The 20,712-nt window shown below is 49.3% G+C and overlaps 1 protein-coding gene across 4 annotated transcripts in view; it reads left to right on the plus strand.

The window, feature by feature from the left end:
• Window positions 1-20,712, plus strand: part of UNC13D (unc-13 homolog D) — a 697,875-nt gene that overhangs the window by 287,026 nt on the left and 390,137 nt on the right. For all 4 annotated transcript variants that reach the window (XM_085616967.1, XM_085616965.1, XM_085616968.1 and 1 more), the window contains exons 11-13: window positions 12,582-12,686; window positions 12,896-12,985; window positions 15,934-16,037. In XM_085616967.1, the coding sequence (XP_085473093.1) occupies window positions 12,582-12,686; window positions 12,896-12,985; window positions 15,934-16,037 (299 nt within the window). The remainder of the gene's footprint in view (window positions 1-12,581; window positions 12,687-12,895; window positions 12,986-15,933; window positions 16,038-20,712) is intronic.

The raw sequence follows: 20,712 nt of genomic DNA on the forward strand, positions 1-20,712 counted from the left end.
CCTTCTCTGTGGTGCTGCGCAAGGCGGCCGCAGCCCTTGGGCTCGAGCTGCCTGCCGTGGCTGTGAGGACTAACGTCCTTACTGAGGTGCTTCAGTCTGCAGCAAGCTCCACTGAGCCTCTGCTGCAATTCAATGAGGCCCTCATTGACGTTCTGCAGGGCACCTGGTCCAAGCCCTCCACAGTTCCCCCTGTGGACAGGAACGTCGCCAGGCGCCACCGCCCTGCTCCGGGCGACCCCAGTTTTCTGTCCCAACACCCTACCCCTGAGAGCCTGGTTATCCAGGCCTCCACCTCCCAATCCTCTTTCCCGACTGCCCCGCCGGACCGGGATTCCAAGAGACTAGAACAGTTTGGCAAGAAGCTGTTCTCTTCCCTTAGATTGGGCCTGCGGTCTTTGAACACCGCTTGTCTCTTGGACCGTTATTCCCACTCTCTGTGGGATGCGGTGGAGGACGCGCTGCCCCTGTGTCCGGAGGAGGTCCGGACACGACTTACCCAGGCTCTGGCCGATGGGAGGGATGCCGCGCGACATGCTATACGTTGTGGGCTTGACACCACGGACTCGCTGGGTAGGGCCATTTCTACCACAGTGGCGCTTAGACGTCACTCCTGGCTGCGGTCCACGTCATTTTCGGCCGATGTCCAGAGCACTCTCATGGACATGCCGTTTGATGGCACTCGCCTGTTTGGCGAGAAAGCGGACAGTGCGCTGGACCGCTTCAAGGACTCCCGGGCTACGGCCAAGTCCTTGGGCCTCTCGGCCCCGCGGTCGCAATCTTCCGCCTTTCGCCCCTTTCGTGGCCAAGGAAGGGGTGCCTCCTCACGTGCGCCTAGCCACCAGCCGCAGAACCAACCTGCGCGCGGTCGCGGACGTGGTTTCCGCCGAGGCGGTTCTGGAGGACGACGAGGTCAGCCCACATCCACCCCGGCAGCATCCGCCTCAAAGCCTTCCTAGTCCGAGCTTTCAGGCCCATTCCACGCCAGTGGGCGGCAGAGTTTGCCATCACCTGCTCCACTGGCGGTCCATCACATCGGACAGGTAGGTGCTGCAAATCGTCCGAAAGGGCTACTCCCTCCCCTTCGAGACGACCCCTCCAGCCATGCCACCGCAGCACCACCGTATCTCGGGGGATCATTTGAATCTTCTCCACGAGGAAGTTTCGGCCCTCTTGGCCAAGGGGGCCGTCGAGCGCGTTCCGAGTCCAGAAGTAGGTCGTGGTTGTTATTCCCACTACTTTCTGGTTCCCAAGAAGGGCAAAGGGGGCCTACGCCCTATCTTGGACCTCCGGAACGTCAATGCCTTCCTCCGGAAGGAAAGGTTCAAGATGTTGACTTTGGCTCAGGTTCTAGCTGCCCTAGACCCCGGAGACTGGATGGTAGCGTTGGACTTGCAGGACGCATATTTCCACATCCCCGTCCTGCCGGCCCACCGGCGTTACCTGCGGTTCACGGTGGGCCAAGAGCACTTTCAGTTTACCGTGCTCCCCTTCGGCCTCACCAGTGCCCCTCGGGTGTTCACGAAAGTGATGGCGGTGGTCGCAGCTCATCTGCGCAGATCAGGGGTTCCAGTCTTCCCCTATCTCGACGACTGGTTGTTGTAGGCGGGCTCGCCCCAGGCAGTCGTCTCCCACCTCCAGACTACGGCGGATCTCCTGCATTTGCTAGGGTTTTCCATCAACGTGCCGAAGTCACACTTGAGTCCCTCTCAGAAGCTCCTTTTCATCGGAGCGGTTCTCGATTCGGCGCAGTTCCGGGTCTATCCACCGGAACAGCGGGTCCGGGATATACAGGCCCTGATTCCCATCTTTCGGCCTCTATCCTGGGTTTCGGTCAGGCTAGTGTTGCGGCTTCTGGGACTGATGGCCTCCTGCATCCTACTAGTGCATCACGCCAGGCGGCGCATGCGGGCTCTGCAGTGGGACCTGAAGTTTCAGTGGGCCCAGCATCACGGCAACCTGTCCGACCATGTCTTGATCTCGGAGGGCACTGCACAGCAGTTGCAGTGGTGGCTCACGGACCGCGATTGGGTCATGGGCAGAAGCCTCTCCCTTCCCCAACCGGAGCATGTCGTAGTGACGGATGCGTCCCTCCTGGGATGGGGTGGCCATATGGGAGAGGCGGAGATCAGAGGCCTCTGGTCTCCGGCGGAGTCTCGTCTCCACATCAACCTGTTGGAGTTGAGAGCGATCCGACTTGCATTGAAAGCCTTCCTTCCCTCTGTCCGGGGAAGTGTCGTGCAGGTGTTCACGGACAACACCACCGCCATGTGGTATTGCAACAAACAGGGCGGGGTGGGGTCGTGGACCCTTTGTCAGGAGGCTCTGCGCCTCTGGACATGGCTGGAACACCAGGGCGTCACCCTGGTGGTTCAACATCTGGCGGGCTCTCTGAACGCCAGAGCAGACGAACTCAGCCGCCGGTGCATGATGGATCACGAATGGCGTCTGAACTCCGAAGTGGCGCAAGGTCTCTTTCAGCTGTGGGGAGAGCCTTGGTTAGATCTATTCGCCACCGAAGAGAGCGCGCAATGTCAGCAGTTCTGCACGTTGGAATTTCCAAGGCGGCACTCGCTCGGCGATGCTTTTCGTCACGAGTGGAGTTGCGGTCTGTTGTACGCCTTTCCGCCTATACCACTTCTGCCCAGAGTGCTGAAGAAGATCAGGCACGACCGGGCCCAAGTCATCTTGGTGGCTCTGGATTGGGCACGAAGGTACTGGTATCCCGAGCTACTCAGTATGTTGACCGATCCTCCGATACGTCTGCCCCTTCGGGAGGATCTTCTGTCGCAGCAGCAGGGGACGGTCCTCCACCCGAACCTCTCCAGCCTCCACCTCCATGCGTGGAGATTGAGCGGCGACAGTTGATGCCATTTGACTTGCCTCCTGAAGTCTGTGATATCATTCTGGCAGCCAGGCGTCCCTCCACAAAGACGGTATACGCCTGCCGGTGGAACAAATTTGTGGCATGGTGCACAGCAAAGGCTGTGGATCCCCTTTCCGCCCCTCTTTCTGAGGTTCTACTGTTTCTTCTTTCTTTGGCCCGGCAGGGCTCTGCCCTGGGCACCCTGAAAGGTTATCTTGCTGCCATCTCTGCCTTCTTGCGGCTTCCTGATCAGCCTTCTCTTTTCAAGTCCCCTGTAGGTACACGCTTTCTAAAAGGCATTACTCACACGTTCCCTCCTGTCCCTTTTGTAATGCCTCAGTGGGACTTGAATCTTGTTCTCACATTTCTAATGTGTGCTCCCTTTGAGCCTCTTCATAATTGTCCTCTTCGTCTGCTGACGCTTAAGACTGCTTTTCTGGTAGCCATCACCTCGGCTAGACGGGTGAGTGAGCTCCAGGCTTTATCTTCAAAGCCTTCTTTCCTCTCTGTTCATCCGGACAAGGTTGTCCTTCGGCCTCGTCCCTCCTTTCTTCCGAAAGTGGTGACTCCATTTCATCTTGGGCAGTCTGTCACCTTGCCCACCTTCTTTCCGCCTCCGCATCCTTCCAAAGAGGAAGAGAGGCTCCACCGTCTGGACCCAAAACGTGCGCTCTCCTTTTATCTGGACCGCACGAAGCAGTTCCGGGTGGACGACCAACTTTTCGTTGGATACGTGGGTGCTAAGAAGGAGAAAGCTGTGCACAAACGGACCATCTCTCGGTGGGTCGTTTTGTGCATCAAAATTTGTTACTCCTTGGCAAAAAAGGACCCTCCTGTTGGGCTGCGCGCCCATTCTACTTGGGCCACAGCGGCTACTACTGCTTTGGGACGGGGTGTCCCTTTGCAGGACATCTGTCAGGCGGCGACGTGGGCTTCGCTACACACGTTTGCCAGGCATTATTGCCTTGACAGCCAAGTCCGGAGGGATGGCTTCTTTGGCCGTTCTGTCCTCCAGGACTTTCTGGTGTGATCTTGGTTCGCAGACCCACCACCGGGGATGGTATTGCTTGGGTATCTATTCTAAGGTGAGGAATCTAACTAACGTGTTTCTTTCAGATGAACAAGTTACTTACCTTCGGTAACGATGTATCTGTAAGAAACATTAGTTAGTTAGATTCCTCACCGACCCACCCATCCTCCCCGTTCTGCGAACTGACATCTAGGGTTAAGGTTCTCCTTTTCAGGCCCCTAGATTTTATTTTTGGCACCAGTGTCGTTCTTTGCATGGCTCTGCGTTCCTGGCGTGGAAGGCAATGTACAAGAACTGACGTCTTCGCGCGAGGGCGGCGTCTAAGTACTCCGACGTCATCCCGGCGCACGACGCCGACGACGGACGCGGAGCCGCAGACGACGCCTAGCGACGCGCAAGGGGTATTGCTGACGAAAAATCTTCCGGATCCAGTCTGACGCCTGGGGATATTCTAAGGTGAGGAATCTAACTAACTAATGTTTCTTACAGATACATCGTTACCGAAGGTAAGTAACTTGTTCGTCTGTACTCAGCCTGTCCGAGGACACCGCCCATTAACCCTCTGCCCGAACTCCACCGAAGTCAAAACCTCAAATATACAAATCCCGCTCGCTCTCCAGGAAGACAATGAATCACACTCACAAGCTCAGAGTCGAATTCTAGCCACATTAACCCTTTTTGCAACATTAATCGGTGTTCTAATAATGTATGCTTCGCGGTGTGCATGCAGTTCTAGATGACGTTTGTAGCTCACTGTAGAATATCGGGACTCCAAGTTATAAATTGCAAGTAACAAAAAGATGCCTCTTTTGAAAACAGCAACCCGCTGACCCATTTACATAACACGCACTCTGTAATCTACTCGGTCTTTGCGGCAGGCACATTAACCCTCTGAACGAACTCCACTGAAGTCAAAACCTCAAATATACAAATCCCGCTCGCTCTCCAAGAAGATAATAAAACAGCGCGACAGAAAATCAAAGGAGAGGCTCCGCGCCTCGCAATACGGCACAAACCACGCCGCAACACACTGCCCCCCCCCCCCCCCTCTCCAACAGCAGAGGCAGCACATGTCCAGAACCACGTGACGAGCCGACAACGAGACCCGCTCTCGAACCCCACGACCAACACGGAAACACCCGGATCGCCACGCCGGGCCTGGCCAAAGTGGGAGAACCAAGAGTGAGGAAGGCAGCACTCGGCAATGGCCCGTACTCACCGCAAATAGCCGGACCCAACGACGACACACCGCAAGGCGAACGAGAGGACATCTCGCGCACACGAGGACGACGACCGCTGGCGCCAGAGACTGCGACCGATGAGTGATCTCGCGCGGCCAGGAGCGTAACAGGAAGCAGAGGGCGATCTACGGGGGCGGGAGGCATAAATAGGGCCTGGCCCCGCCCAACCCAGTAGCCCGCCTCCCCCAGCACTGCCCATTGGGGCCTCCCCTCCCCAAGGCGCGGCCTCTCAAGGGAGATGGACCAAAAGGGGGGGAGGCTCCGACGGGCGGCCACTAGAGAGCTGCCCTGCTGATGTCCCCCTGCATGGGACGCGGGCAGCGGCATTCTGCCTGGCAGGACACCTTAGCAATGTCCACCCAACATACTAGACAAGCAAACAACGCAATGCCATGCCAAGGGGGCAAGCCCACCCGCCTGGGAGGTGGGCAAATCCCAAAACCAATGGCTTAAACAACCACCGAAAACACAAACCGCAACCAAGGATGCCCAGTGGCGCGACGGAAATGACGCAGTAGCGCCGGACCCGGGGGGGGGGGGGTCCAAACACTAGCCCTGTAGGATATGTGCTCTCATGTGGCACTAAGGTGGCCGCCCTCCTATGGGGCCCCCCTGCGTGGGCTGCGTGCAGCCTCATTTATCGTTACTGAATATTTGAATGGGATTTATTTAATATTGAAAGGTTTATTTTTATTTTAAGAAACCTTCTATTTTTCTGTAGTGTTACGGTCCCTTTTGCATTAGAATGTGTTAAAATTCCCAAATAGCTAGATAGCAATTTCACAAAATGTGGGCACACAATTTGCCTTTAATTGCATGATATGCTGCATCATTTGCCTTCATCTGTTGTGTAATTTGCACTATTTTGCTGGGTATTTTAGACAGCCTGCTGCTTTGTTTGGTTCTCCAGTGACACATGATTCTAGTGGTCCTGCTAATACCATCCCTTGTTTTGTTTCCTCCTTCTGCCCCATGTGTCACTACCTCTTCCCTCCCCCTCAGTGCTACCAAACGTCACCAGAAACCTTTTAAGTGCAGAGTAAACAACCAATATGTTATGTCAGTTATTATTTCTTCACATTTCACTTGCACATCAGTATATTTCGCCATACTTCCAGTGATAACTTCCTCCTTTTGTCAATGAGCTTACTCTCCGGTGTATAAAGACTCCATTAAACTTCGAGATTCCCATACTTGTGTCAGGCCTCAATTAGTGAGGGTGCTAAAATCTTGTCTAACCGTTCTCAATGAAAATGCATTCCACCGAGCACATGCACACAAAATGTGAATGTCGTGTACACGGCGTATGTTAAATTGCTTTAATTTTCTCGTAAACCCCATTCAGCGCATTGATCCCTTATCTTTCGTCAGCTCTACTTTCGCCCTGAGGGACATTGCTTCCGGTCATTGTGCTACCTTAAAGCCACAAGGCCTGCAGTAACTTTGTTGTTCCTGCTTACCTTTCACATGTGTTTGCTATTTCCAGGATGTTTTTACTTTTTTTTGTTGCAGCCAGCATATTACTCGCCTCGCCTCCCTCATAACCGATTTCCCATTTTCTGACTCTCCAGCGCCACGAGGTCCTACAATAGAGCAAGGCAAATATCAACACTCCACTGCATACTGAAAAACAAAAGTAAACAACATTATAATTTTCAACGCCAAGAGCTCTAACTTTCACAAATATAAGACCTATTGCATTGCAAATGCTTGTTTAATCTTTTGCCTGCAGAAGGGTGAGTGGCCTACTGGTGTCACTGGTAAAAAAAGCAGTGCCCAGTGTTATGTAACAGGGTACTTTGCTACACGTGCATGGAGGGAACACTTATGTAGAACTGGTGTACATAGTAGGATGAACCAGAGTGTGTGGGTTGTGAAGAAATATGAATTTAGTGGAATCTATCTTGGATTTCCACTGAAAACTTGATGCACAGAATAGAGGTTGCCTGCTAGTCTTGCAATGTGCATTGCTAGCATTCTTGAAGCCTTTGTGGAAAGTCATACTGCAAGGTGTGGGAAGAATGGAGAAATCCGTCTCTCCAAATCTGCAGACTCTGCCTTTTGCTTTATTTTTCCCTTCTGTTTTTGACACTTTACCTCAATTAGATCGGTAGAGTGTTTGTTGAGTCTGGATATAGCTGTCTTCTTAGAATGCAAGGTTAGCCTTTTGACTGGGCCTGCCCTTTTGTTCTCCTAGAGTTTCTGCACCTGTATGGTTGATAAATGCAAGGGCTTCTTTCCCCATTGTGCCTGTATTTTTTTTTGATAAGCAAATTTTTATTTCTTTATAGAAGGCAAAATCAAGTATGGCATACAACAGTTCGCTGAACTTGGCATCAATAAAACCAATCATGGACGCATTGGCAAGCAATTGCAAAACCCACCCCTCCTCCCCAGCCCCCCGCCCCCCACCCCTCAAAACAGGCCCCCAAGCCATTTCCCCCATACTTTGCGGAATTTTTTGGGGCAGCCCCGGGCAGCGTACACCGACCGCTCCTGAGCAGCACACCAGTCCACCCCTCTTCTCCAGGTAGCCCCTCTGGGCGGGTCCGGCTGTGACCACACGGCCGCAATATCCCTTTTGGCTACCATTAGGGCAGTAGTTAGAAAGTATTTGTCGTTACGGGACCCGTCCAGCCCATCCGTTATGCCCAGCAGGGCCATTCTAGGGTCATGGGGGACCTCCCATCCCAGGACTTCAGTTAGCTTGGTTTCAATCGTGGTCCAATAACTCTCCAGGCGGGAACAAGACCATACCATGTGGAAGAAGTCTGCCGGATCTACCCCACAGCGAGCACATGAGGGGTCCGTGCGGAGGCCTGCACGATATAAGCGGTCCGGGGTCAGATAAGCGGCGTGGAGGTAGTAAAGTTGGATGAGCCGCAGCCTAGCGGAAGTGGTAAGCGATCTGGGTGCCATAAGGGCGTCCCTCCAGTCCGCATCGTCCAGTGGCCCCACCCAAGTCTCCCATCGCTGTTTGAGTCCGCTCCAGTCTACCGTGGTATTATTGATCAGGGATTTATATATGCGGGATATTCCCCCCTTCCCCAGACATCCCAACATCACCTGAGCCTCGGGCGGGCTATGGGCAGGCAATCTGGATTCCAGAGGGACATGGGCTTGGACCGCATGACGCAACTGAAGATACTTATAAAATTGCGAAGACTGTAAAGAGAAGCGGGTCCGAAGCTCCTGGAAGGAACACATGTGGCTCCCCCGCCATATATCACCCAGGCTGGAGATCCCTAGAAGATCCCACTGCCGAAAGCCTTCAAGGCCCGCCACCTCCCGCAGCCAGGTCCCGTGCCAAAGTGGTGTGAGCTGCGTTTTCGTTCCCGACCAGCGGGTATGCCGCAAGGCGGCGCGCCACGCCAGAAAGGGGGCTCGCACGACATCGGGGAGCGACAGGGGAACCGTCGCCCCATAGAGCATGTCCTGGATAGAGGAGAACCCGATACAGTGCACCTCGAGTCTATAGGCCGGATCATCCCACCCGTTCGAGAACCAGTCATGAATCACCAGCAGTTGGGTGGCCAAATAATACAGATACAGATTAGTCATGCTCAGGCCTCCGTCGTAAGAGGGGACCCGGCAGTGATCTAAGGCCAACCGGGGCCTGCCGCCGCCCCAGAGAAATTTAGTCGCCATCTTATCCAGTTCCCGGAACCACGGGCGCGGAAAGGGGCACGGAGTATTCTGTAACATGTATAGGAACTTGGGGAGGATCATCATCTTATAGAGGGCGACCCTCCCCAACGGGTTCAACGGGAGCGACTGCCACCTAAGCATATCCGATCTGGTCTTGTTGACTACAGGAGCCACTTTGAGGGCCCAACAGAGTTCCGGAAGGAGGGTGACCCAGATCCCCAGGTATTTAAAGGAGAGCCTCCGGAGGGGAATGTCAGATTGCCAGTCGAAACACTCCCTCGACGGATGTAGCGGGACCAGTACGGATTTTTTAGGGTTCAGATGAAGACCCGACGCTTGGCCAAACCGGTGGAGAATCTGGCGGACCTGGGGCCCCGAGGTCGCTAGATCAGAAAGATAGAGGAGGACGTCGTCCGCGTAGAGGGCAATTTTGTCAGGGATTATACCTGGCCAATCCCACCCGCGGAGAGTGGGGTCCGACCGGATCAGTACAGCTAGTGGCTCCATGGCCAGAGCGAATAGGAGGGGCGAGAGCGGACAGCCCTGTCGCGTCCCTCGACCTATGAGAAACGGGCGGGATAGAGCCCCATTGACCAATACACGGGCACGTGGGCTCGCATACAGGACACCGACCATAGCGCGGAACCGGGGACCGAAGCCCATGCGCTCCAGGATATCACCCAAGTATGCCCACCCCACTGAGTCGAAGGCTTTTTCAAAGTCGACCAGCAGAAGGGCCAGATAGGGGGAAAGGCGCCCTCGGTGTGCCAGGGCGAGGTGCAGGCGCCGCAGGCAGTGTCTGGTCCCCCGATCCGGCATGAATCCACATTGGTCCGGGTGGACCAGGGAGGCAAGAGATGGGCGTATCCGCTGCGCTAGAACCGTGGCATAGATCTTAAGCTCGGTATTAATAAGGGATATCGGCCGGTAGTCTGAGCATGACTGTGACGGGGGCTGCGTCTTGGGAAGGACAACTATGGTAGCTGTGTCCGTTTCAGGCCGGAACGAGCCCTTCTCCACCACCTCAGCAAACAGGTCCCGAAGACTCGGGGCCAGGGTCTCACGATAGTGAGCATAGTATTCCTGAGGGAACCCATCTGGTCCCGGGGTCTTCCCGGGTGCCAGGCGCCTAATCGCCTCCTCAATCTCCTGCAGCGTAATAGGCAAGTCGAGGGTCTCAGAGACCTCCTGTCCCAGCCGCCCGAGCACCGCCCCAGTCGCTCCCAGCAACTCCACAAGGGAGATCTCAGACGCCCGGGTTCGGTATAACTGGGAGTAATAGTCAGCAAAAGTTTGGGCCAAGGCCACTGAGACCGTCTGGGTTCTGCCTGCAGAGTCCTTGTGTGCCTGTATTTTAAATTGTCTCACAGTGGATAATCCAGTTCTTACCCCTCTTCCTCCCCTGAAGATAAAGAGAGTAGCTGATCTGCCTGAGAATGAATACACAAAGAACACAGTCCAAGGGCTACACCCATAAAATGCACAAACTTTGTTTACAAGACTAGTTTAAAAGAAGCCTGAAACTTCGATCAGTGCTCCAGAACTTCTCACTGACCAGTATACGTGGACACCCTGTACAGTGTTGGAAAATCTTCTGAGTTCCAGCACTGGTTTCTTTGAAAGCCAGCCTTTTAGTCAGGTGAGGAAACTTCGCCTGAAGAAGTCTGCAGTAGTTTGTTGGAAGTGCTGCGGGTCTGGCTTGACTAGGATCCTTGTTTGCCTGATGAGAGAAGGTTGCTGGCAGTATCCTTGCAGTAGTCTGCCCAGAGGAGAAGCTCCACTGTGGTGGCATGGTGCAGGAGCTGCCCAAAGAAGTGGGCTGACCCTAAGAAACCGAAGCAAGAATTGCACCTCAATCAACAAGGTACAGCAGCACTGCAGAAACACTGTAGTGAGCCCCTCCTGTTTGCTGTGTGTCCCCGGTCACCCCCATCTGAGCCTTGAAGGTTCCTTGGCTATCATCCCTGGCCTGGGATAGTTCGGTTTGGTCGCTGATGTGGACTGAAGGGAGCTCCAGTCATATGGTCGTGATCTGCAGAGTTATTGTGTGCCCCCAACCTGCGCTACACTGAAGAAAACTAAACCTCAAATGTACCATTGCTGCAGTGGTCTGGCCTGTGGCATTTGAGCTAACAGATGTGCCCTGTGATCTTTAGCCCCATAGTCAAGCCCACAGGATCCTAGAATGCATGCTCTAGGGATGTCTGTTGTTCCCTATGGTCTGCTGCCTCGCCTTTCTCCAAGGGTCTGTCGTAGGGCTGTGGTCTTCGTTTGGGTGGTGTTTATTTGGAACTGAGGCGGTGACTCCAAGAATCATGCCTACTCACCAGCCCTACCATGACCTTTATGCTCCAGATGGAAGCTGCCAGGAGAAGGTGTGGCTGGGGGAATGGGGGCCTGGGGCTCCACTCGTTGGTGGCTCCAAAACAGAAGCTCTGCTACATTATACATAGATACACCTTTCATAGCAGAGAACAAGCCCTGGATTTGGGGAGCCAGTTAACCTGAACTAGACTATTGACTAGAAAGGAAGATGCTCACTAGGACAAGCGAGCCCGCATCTGCCTAAATTTCCCATATTCCCTGGGTTATTTCCATAGTCATTGGGATTGCATGGCTGTTGACCTCTTGCATCCAACAGGATCTTTTTGTGTATCACTGTGTAGTGGTAAAATAAAGTCGTTTTTTGTTAAAGTAAACTGACTCGACAATCTGTTATTGTGGGACATCAAGTGACTTGTTGAGTTCTGAGCTTCTAATCGTACTTTACCTCCTTGAGTAAACCAGAAGTTTTCTGGTGTTCACTTATTAGTGTCTTTAGTAGGACAGGCCGGAACATCCGTGGTAAATGGACTCAGCCACCTCAACCAGTAGCCCCTGTGTGCCCTGGAGCCATCAAACTAGTTTGGACATCCGTTCAGTTGTTTTTGCTTTATCATAGAGCAATTGAGCAAAAGATCCAATTGGACGTAAAAAAGAAAGATTCGACTTTTAGATTACCTTTGTTCCTCGTACTGATGTACACAAAGTCTGAATTAAGATTCTGAGATAGATGCCAAAGTTGTCTTCTAGATTTTAACAAAATCATCAACGACATCTGAAGTATTAGAAAATCAGGGGCTGTGCTCATAAGGAGTCTATTTTGTTGATTGTGATTTATACATAGAAGTGTGTTTATAATTAGTCAGTGGTTTCACCATGCAGTTTAAATGACTATAATCGTGTTACACGACTGCTCTGGTGTAACTGGCATGGATTCCGGTGCCTTCCTTGGTGCTGATTGACCCTTCGGCCTCCTTACCTGGACGACCCCGGACTGGATAGAGTGTGAACTTTCTTCTCATCTTTTGCATATATATTTAGCTACACACTTCCAATTGGTCTCTTGTATAGGACGTGACTAGTATGATGTGCCAAGATAGCACACAACTTTAATGCATGGATGGATGATTTAACAGCACCACCAGTACTTGCATCAATTTTATTTTTGCGCGGAAGAAGTCCAGTGTTCTGTACGAAACGCGTTGACTGTTATCTGCTGTATTACCTTTCATACATGAATTTTTGACAGAATAAAATGTAGACTTGCATGCACATTTGTAAATCATTTTGGACTGTTTGTTTATTCTTATGAAAAGAATTCAACTTGCATATGGTGCACCTTTTGCTAAATTTGAATCATTATAGTCCTCTTGTTGGACTGCACCTGCAGTATATACCTTTCATACATGAATGATTTTTCATGCAGTTCAAATGACTATCCGTTCTAAATGTAATGTTTTCCTCTCTGTGTCTCTAGGATTTGCCTTGTAAGGAGGATCAGTGGTTCCCATTAGAACCACGGACAGAAACGTACCCCGACAGGGGACAGTGCCACCTTCAGTTCTCTTTACTGCACAAGAAGGTGAGAGCTTTGATGTCAGGAGTCACCATGACCTCTGCTCCACCATGGCATCTTATTGTGGTCCTGCAGGGAGTCTGCTGTGTTTAAGTGGCCGGTTTCTGCGCTCCGGCCTTAGGGCACTTTGTAAATCTGCTGCTCCTTCAAGTAAAATGCACCTAAGGTTTTAGCCTAAACGGATCAACCCATGCTTTTCTCCCCACTTGTTTTAGAGAGCAACACAGCAGAGCAAACAGCCCAGCTACACTGTTCACCGCCAGCTGCTGCAGGAATTTGTGCGCCATGAGATTGCCCAACATCAGGTATACCGGCTCCTACATTTAACATGCTAAGATCACTGACTGACATTCACAGAATAATGTTTGTGATCTTTCCTGACATCAGTGTGCAGCTTTGAACAGCTATGGATACATTTTTTTTATTATTAACCCATCTGCACTCATTTTATCAGCAATGGTAAGACAAAAGACTGTACTTTTCTGGAATTTGAACTTGTGAAATGCAGGTTGCGCTGCGCTAAGTTTGATGGGCCATCTTACTACCTGTACTGAATAAGTAAAACAAAATAACAGAAATGTACTTAAAGTCAGTCTCCAAAAAACCAAGGAAATGCTGCGTGCCCGGTGGCTGTCATCTGGTGTGAATTGTTTGATAGGGCCATGAGTGTATGATACATCGCAGCTGACATGCCGCAATACATAAGGGTACCAGCAATGGGGTCAGTGCTTACCCAATCCCTGGTGACCTAGCCTTAAGCGCTGCTGGGCTTCGTACACTCAGACAGCTGTATGAGCAACAGTAAGATTTAAAAATGTGCAGTTTTTAGTTTTCCAAACAAAATCCACATAGACACACTGGCTTGTTGGGAAATGGCAGTTTCCCCAAAATGTCAGATTGCTGTTTCCTACTTATAATTGGTATTTCAGGAATAATAGACTACCAGGCAATCTTGTGATTTCGCAGCAGACCAGTTTTATTTTCTTACAGTGGCATCGGAAAGATTTTTGGGTCCCTGGAAAACCCTATTTTGTGACCCTTGTTAGGAACAAATTTGAGTGCAATTTTCATTTTCAGCTAATATTTGCTTTTATGATGCCAAGCACTGTTGTGTTATACGTTGAACTTTCAGACACTGCTTGAAACACAGCCGGAAGCTCAAGCTGCCTGGCATTTGCAAGCCTAAAGGTACCAAAAGAAAACTTCACTTAGAATTGACAAAAGCCATTTCTTTCGTACTTGGAGCTAGAATTTTTTGTTTTGTCTTGCAACAGCATTTTATGCAGAATTCAGTGCCTAAACAGCTTGCTCCTCCCAACGTTGGGAAGAGATGGGTAGACAGAAATTGTGAAAGTTTAGTATAGTTTAAAATTGGACGTGCACATAGCGTTTGCAGTGGTAGCCTTAATTACCCCATATTCATATTCAAACATAAATCGCCCTTTACCACTTACATTCTATCCCCAACAGAGACCATCAAAGCACTGCTCTGAGGATTTGCAATACATTTTGGGGTATAATCCCTCCTCTCTTTCTATATGTACTTTAAACTGTGAGTTCAGGCTATGCTGAGTAGGAGAAACGAGAAAGGGTATGAGGCAAAAGGACAGAGTGGTAGAGAGAATGGCATAGCAAGAGAGATGAAGTTGAGGGAGAAAAAAGAGAGAGGTGAGGTAGAAAGAGAAGTGCGGTAGGGAGAGGCATAAGGTAAGGAAAGCTAAGTGGGGTAGCCAGAAAGAGAATTGCACATAGGTAGCAAGAGATGCTCAAGGAAAAATAGATAGGTACCGTTTTAGAGTAAGGTAGAGCGAGCTGGATCTAGGGAGAAAGCAAAGAAGAGAGAAAGAGGTAAGGCTAAAAGAAAGATGGGTTAGAATGAGGTAGAGAGAGGTAGACATGGTGAGCTACTGAGATACACATAGAGAGGTGTTGAGGTAGCGCGATATGCATCATAAGAAGAATAGCAACAGGTGAAGTAAAGAAACTAGTGAGGCACAGAAAGGTAGAGAGGGAGGGGGAATGGTAGATAGATAGAAGTGAAGAGGTGTATAGAGAAAAGAGGTGGAGGAGAGAGAAGGCTGAGGTAGAGGAAGAAAGGTGAAGTTGATGCAGAAATACAGACGGTGAGGTAGATACAGAAACATTATGTGGTGTATAAAGAAAAAGGTAGAGAGGATGATTTTAACTGTAGATGGATGGGCAGAGAAGGATGAGACAAAGTGGATGTAATGATATGTAAAGTACAAGGTAGAAATGGAGGAGGAGCGAGAAAGATAGCGTGAAAGGTAAAATAGAGGGAATCGGGGGAAGAAAGAAATGTGAGCAAATGGTGAGATGAGAGGTTCGGTAGAGAGCAAGAGATGGGGTAGCAAGAGAGGAGGTAGCAAGAGAGGAGGTAGTGAAAAAGATGTGAGGTACAGCAAAGGGATAGATGGACTGGTGAGGTACAGAGAAGGCTGAACGAAGTAGACAGTGGTGTAGTGGGGGTTGTATTGAGACAGGTGAAGTATACGTAGGTGATGTAGACAGGTGAGACTGAGAGCTCAGGTTGTCCTATAGAGAGGGAGACAGACATAAAGAGAATCGTTTGGTGTAGAAGACATTAGACAGATTATTCTTCATTTAATTGCCACCAACTGCCTTAGAGCACGAGGGTTCAGGTTGGGCAGTCCAGGCATATACAAAACACAGTGAGGTGTGAATGCTCTTCTGTCAGATTATATAAAGATCTTTTTTTTGTGCACACCATTATTGTTGCAACATCCAGGGGGCCCTTAAAGGTGCCTTGGACTGTTGCCCCTTTTACCCTGCGTCTGTTTTCTCGTGTCAGTAAAGTATGTGGAAACACCAACACATCCCCTATCTATAACTCTCAGATCTCCCCCAAATCTTTTGTAGTGTTGCCTTGGAGCTTCATCTATGTTTACTGCTGCTATCGAGACGGGGTCTTCTTACTCTGTAAGGCTAACCTTGGAAGGGAGGTAAATAGGAGAACGAGGTACATGATGACTATTTTGAGAGCGTGATTCCTTGTGTGTACAGCCGCATAATGCATTATTAAAAGAAGTTGAGTCATGTAAACATGATTGGTATTGTAGGTTCTAAGTAGTCTAAATAGGACTAACGAGGGAATAGCAGATCAGGACTGCCTTTCAATGCTGTAGGATTAGTGGGGCGTGAATTCCCACAGTCCTTTTTTTAAAATAGTTTCCATAGTCCAATCTTTTCTCTTGTTTGCTGTCCTTGGTTGCAGGCGGGCAGCACATCCTGGAATGGAGAACTCAGTAAACCTGCCACCACTATTCTCTTTCTGCATGCCACCCAGAAGGACTTGTCCGATTTTCACCAGAGCATGGCGTAAGTAGTGGATACACATTGGCCTCTACATGAGCACTCAAGTGCACACATGTATATGCACTTGCATGCGCAGACACACACGACATGCAGACTCATAAGCGGTATGCCGTAGCTTGCACTGTGAGCCATCTTAGTGTTTAGTGATCTTAACTTTGCACCATTCTATTACCTACGTTCAGTCACTCAGCTAAAATGTACACGTGCACCCAGAGCGGATTTACTGTGCAGCACATATTACATGAAGTTGTCCACACAAATATATATACCCCTTTGATCACAGTCGCTCTCTGCACACTATGGTCAGGAGAGAGGGAGAGGGAGAGAGAGCGAGAGAGGGAGAGAGAGCGAGAGAGGGTGTACACCGTGCTATAATGCGGAGTGAAGTGCTGTATTCTTGTCAGTGATGTAAGGTTCTTAGGCCACCACTCACTTGAGGCTTATCCAAAGCAGTGCGGCTCCTGTGCCCATTCTTGGAGTCCCACAAGGCAAGAGAGAGCATTTATGATACCAGGGTCAGGGTTGCCACCTTTCGTGTAGAAATATTGGCCATTTGCTCGTATTCTAGACTGTACATCGACCAGGGTCCGAGACTTGAATGTGATTGTACGTAAAAAGCTTTGTATTATTCTTTAACATCCTGCGGTTTGCAGATCAGGTGGGCGACACCACCGATATTCGCGTGTTTGACTTTTGACAAGAAAATCCTAACAGTGCTGGTAAAATATTGGACTGATAGTAGCCCTAGCGGGGGGGGGGGGTCTGCTCTTTAAACTGCAGCACACAATGTCAGGAGTGAAAGACATTCAGACTTGTGAGCTTCATAGGGTTATCGAGGAGAGCTGCAGTGGATGGTAGCCTCACCATCACTGTACAACCTGTGAGCACTGGGAGGGGAGGCAGTGGTCTAGATCTGCCGCTTTGCTGCATTAGGGTTTGTAGATGTTATTAAAGTGATGGAGTGGCTTAAAGGTGAGTGCCCACCTCGTCAATCAACCCATTCATAGTTCTTTCACAGGCCCCATCTATTATATGATACAGATGGAAGGTGCAGCTTGCAGAGAGAAGGGTAAAAACACACTCCTGTGGGCAGAAGGTTCCTTCTTGAATATCGAGTCACGCTCCGCTCTGCTCCGAGCTCCGGCATCAGAGCGAGGATGCAGTGAGCTCACAGCGGGGACTAGTAATAAAAGGTCGGGTTGAAAACCAGAACTGATGTACCGAATTTTAAACCGAAAACTATCTTCTTTTATGCAAAGTCCATTTCTGAGCCCAACACCCTTACTAAATGTTAATGAAAGTGTGCAACCTGTAAAGCTTTAAGGTCGCACAACACTTTTCTTATGAGAAAAGAGCAATAGTTTCAGCAGAAGGTCTGCTGTGTGGCCATCTTTCAATGAGGTGTGCTTTAGTTTTACAAATATTTAGTCTGTCTTAAATCATCAACAGAATTTATACATAATATTTTCCCAATGAGTTTGCTCTGGACAATAGCATTTTTACTTGTGGCTCTTCTGTGATCTTTGGAGGGAATTTTCGGGCCTTGTCTGAAACAAACACGAGAGCCTTTTCTATGTGACTTGAGAACTGTGGCTAGGGCAGCATCACTGGCTTTCGTTTTAAAAGATAGGTTTATTGAGTTTAGCACTTATTTTCATTACATTTCCGTTTTCTTTTATACATCCTCGGGATACATTTTCAACCATTGCTTCCTTTTCTGATATTAGAACAGAGTTACTGAATATAATATTAATGAGTGGTCTTGCAACATCGCCCTGTGCTTCCCTTTACCCATCAAACTCACAACACCAAATGCCAGTTTCTGTGATAAAGAAAGTTCTCTCCTTTCCGGTCAAAATACTTAAACTATACACTGTCCATCAGAAACAGGGTAAGACGGTATGTTCCGGTGTCATCAAATGAAAATGTTAAAAAAGGGAAAATATCCAAAGAAATCCCGCCTAAGCTCAAACGTGCCACATTCCCTCCCCCACTTTAGAAAGAATCTGATGATAGAGCTCTTCAGGCAACATCTCATCCCCCATACTTAAGGATCCTTATGGGTCATTCGGTCCCTGCTGAGAGATTCCATCCAGCTATGTACATAATCAAAATGTGACTTTCTCCTACGAGGTCAGTGCTTGATTGATTCCCAGCTAGCTTCCTAGACAAGACTATCATAATTGAGTGTGTATATAAGTTCCAGTCCATACATACAGTGTGTGTGTGTGTGTGTGTGTGTGTGCGCGCACATTGATCAGCAGAAACGGGTATGAAATGAGCTTAAATATGACTGTGTCACCATGCCCCCTTTTTTAAGGGCAGACGTCTTCGGTTGTTCCAGTCCAGGGGTCTCCAACTAGTAGCTCAGTAGCTCGTAAGCTACTGTAGCTCTTCAGCTAATTCTGAGTAGCTCACCTTTGTGCAGCCCAGCTTATTAAATTAGTAAGCTTATGCTTGGTTGAATTAATATACATATAACAGCATTGAAATTATATAATACTAATAAAGTTGCAAGTTCATCAAAAGACAAGGAAATGATGAAAATTACATGGTCATCATGGGGTGATCACATTTTGGGAATGATCTTGAGCTCCTATCTTATGAAGTTCATATATTATTTCTAAATTTAGGTTGTGACGCTATCCAATGCATCCTCTTGTTACAAAAATCTATGAAATGCAGAAGAATTTGCTGCTATGTCTGTGAAAAGTGATGTTTACATTTTAGAACTGTCAGTGTTAGTTCTGATAGCTGCTGGCCTTGTAGCGCAGAGTTCATGCTGTTATTTCTAACTTTGAAAGCTCTTTTCTAACCTAAGCCTGAAATAAGCTCAAGTTATTAGTTGCTTAAAATCTTTGACCATCTTACTGATCATTTTCAAATTAATTAGTGGTTCCTATTCCCGTATGTGTTTTTAGGTCGAGCCTAACGCAGCGCATGCGCTGCACTAGGAAATCGACCTCTTGGAATCACTTCAGCTTTCTTCAGGTTTAGTAGAAGCTCGTGCGTGTGGTGCTCACACGCGATTGGCCTTTGCGTCTGGCTTCAGCACACAATTGGCCAAAGGCGTATGGATGTCCCAGCTTCTTTTGAAAGGTTTACTCCCAGAGCGTTTTGCTCTCGGGAGCCAGCAGCGGCGCGCAGAGGCCATCTGTTTTGGGTCAGGTTTCATGCACGTCCCCTCCACCCCACCTCCACAAGAATGCGCCTCGCTTTATCTTTCGCGGCAGCGGGGCCGCGCTTGTTTTCTTTTCATTCCGAGGCTTGTCGTTCAGCTTGTTTTCTTTGCAACGTCGGTTTCACTTATTCACACGCTGGTTTGTGTTTCTGCTGTCACGGTAAAACCCTTTGTTGTATGTTTCTCTGCTGGGTGTTATCATAGCGGGCGAACATTGTGCATATCCATTACCATTAGTCTTTTCAGAGAAACCTTTTTGTGCAAAAGGAACAGAAGTTTACTCAAACCTTGTAACCACAGATAGTGCTGCAGAATGAAAACACTGGAAACCTATCAACGCTCATTGAAAGCAGGGATGGAATTAAAATGCCAACGCCATGAATGCCAAATATATTTCTTTCTGTTTTTCAATCATTCGCCCGTCATCAGTGAGAGAGAGAGAGCTACCATTAGTCTTTTCAGAGAAACCTTTTTGTGCAAACGGAACAGAAGTTTACTCAAACCTTGTAACCCCAGATAGTGCTGCAGAATGAAAACACTGGAAACCTATCAACGCTCATTGAAAGCAGGGATGGAATTAAAATGCCAACGCCATGAATGCCAAATATATTTCTTTCTGTTTTTCAATCATTCGCCCGTCATCAGTGAGAGACTGCGAGAGAGACTGCCTTGAGCTGCATATTTGTTGGTCCGTGTATGCACGGACACTCCATATGTATGTTGCGTGACTTTTTCTTTCTGTGGGTGAAGTGTACAGCTGCCCTTCGGTTTCTCACACGCGGGTATTCCCAACAAACCACTGGGGCCCTAGCCTCCTGCATCATCCTCATCTGGACTGGTCTGGAAAAGCAGGAGGGGGACTGAGCTCAACACATGAGGTCCACTGAATGAAGACCGACTCTTTGACCTTTCTGTGACACCTGCACCAGTAGCACGTGAACTGCCGCAGTCCTTCAGGAGCTCATCTCTGGCTATGACGCACAACGCAAAACTTTTCCCACATTTAACAGAGCCCCCCTAGCGGAGCTTCAGATCCCGGGTTCAAGTTCCTGCCCGCATCCCTCGTGTACGGCAAGAGTGCAGCGAGGCCCCACCAGTGGCTACTGTGCGCTAGGTACACCACAATTGCCACTTTCCACCTTTCTCAACGCTTGTTCCTGTTGCAGTGTTCCCTGAAATCATATCCTGCTAATAAATGAGTTGGCCTCGTATGCAACAATAGCAGTGAAACTCTAAAGACATTTAACAAAATATGGAACTGTTTTATTATTTAGAAAGGTAAACGGATTGCCGATTTTTATTTGTAATATTCATGGGAATCTACAGATAACACAGCGAGTTTTGCACGTGTTCTGGGCTCATCTTTCTGTGGTGTAAAGTAAACCGATTCTCTCCTGTGATAGAATGTTTCCAGCGCCCTCTTGTGGCAGAAGTCCTGCAACTCCACCCGCACCATAGGCTTTGGAATAGTCCCCCGATAACACATTTTGTGCAAAA

This window comes from Triturus cristatus, chromosome 7 (genome assembly GCF_964204655.1).
Source record: "Triturus cristatus chromosome 7, aTriCri1.1, whole genome shotgun sequence".
NCBI lineage: Eukaryota > Metazoa > Chordata > Amphibia > Caudata > Salamandridae > Triturus > Triturus cristatus.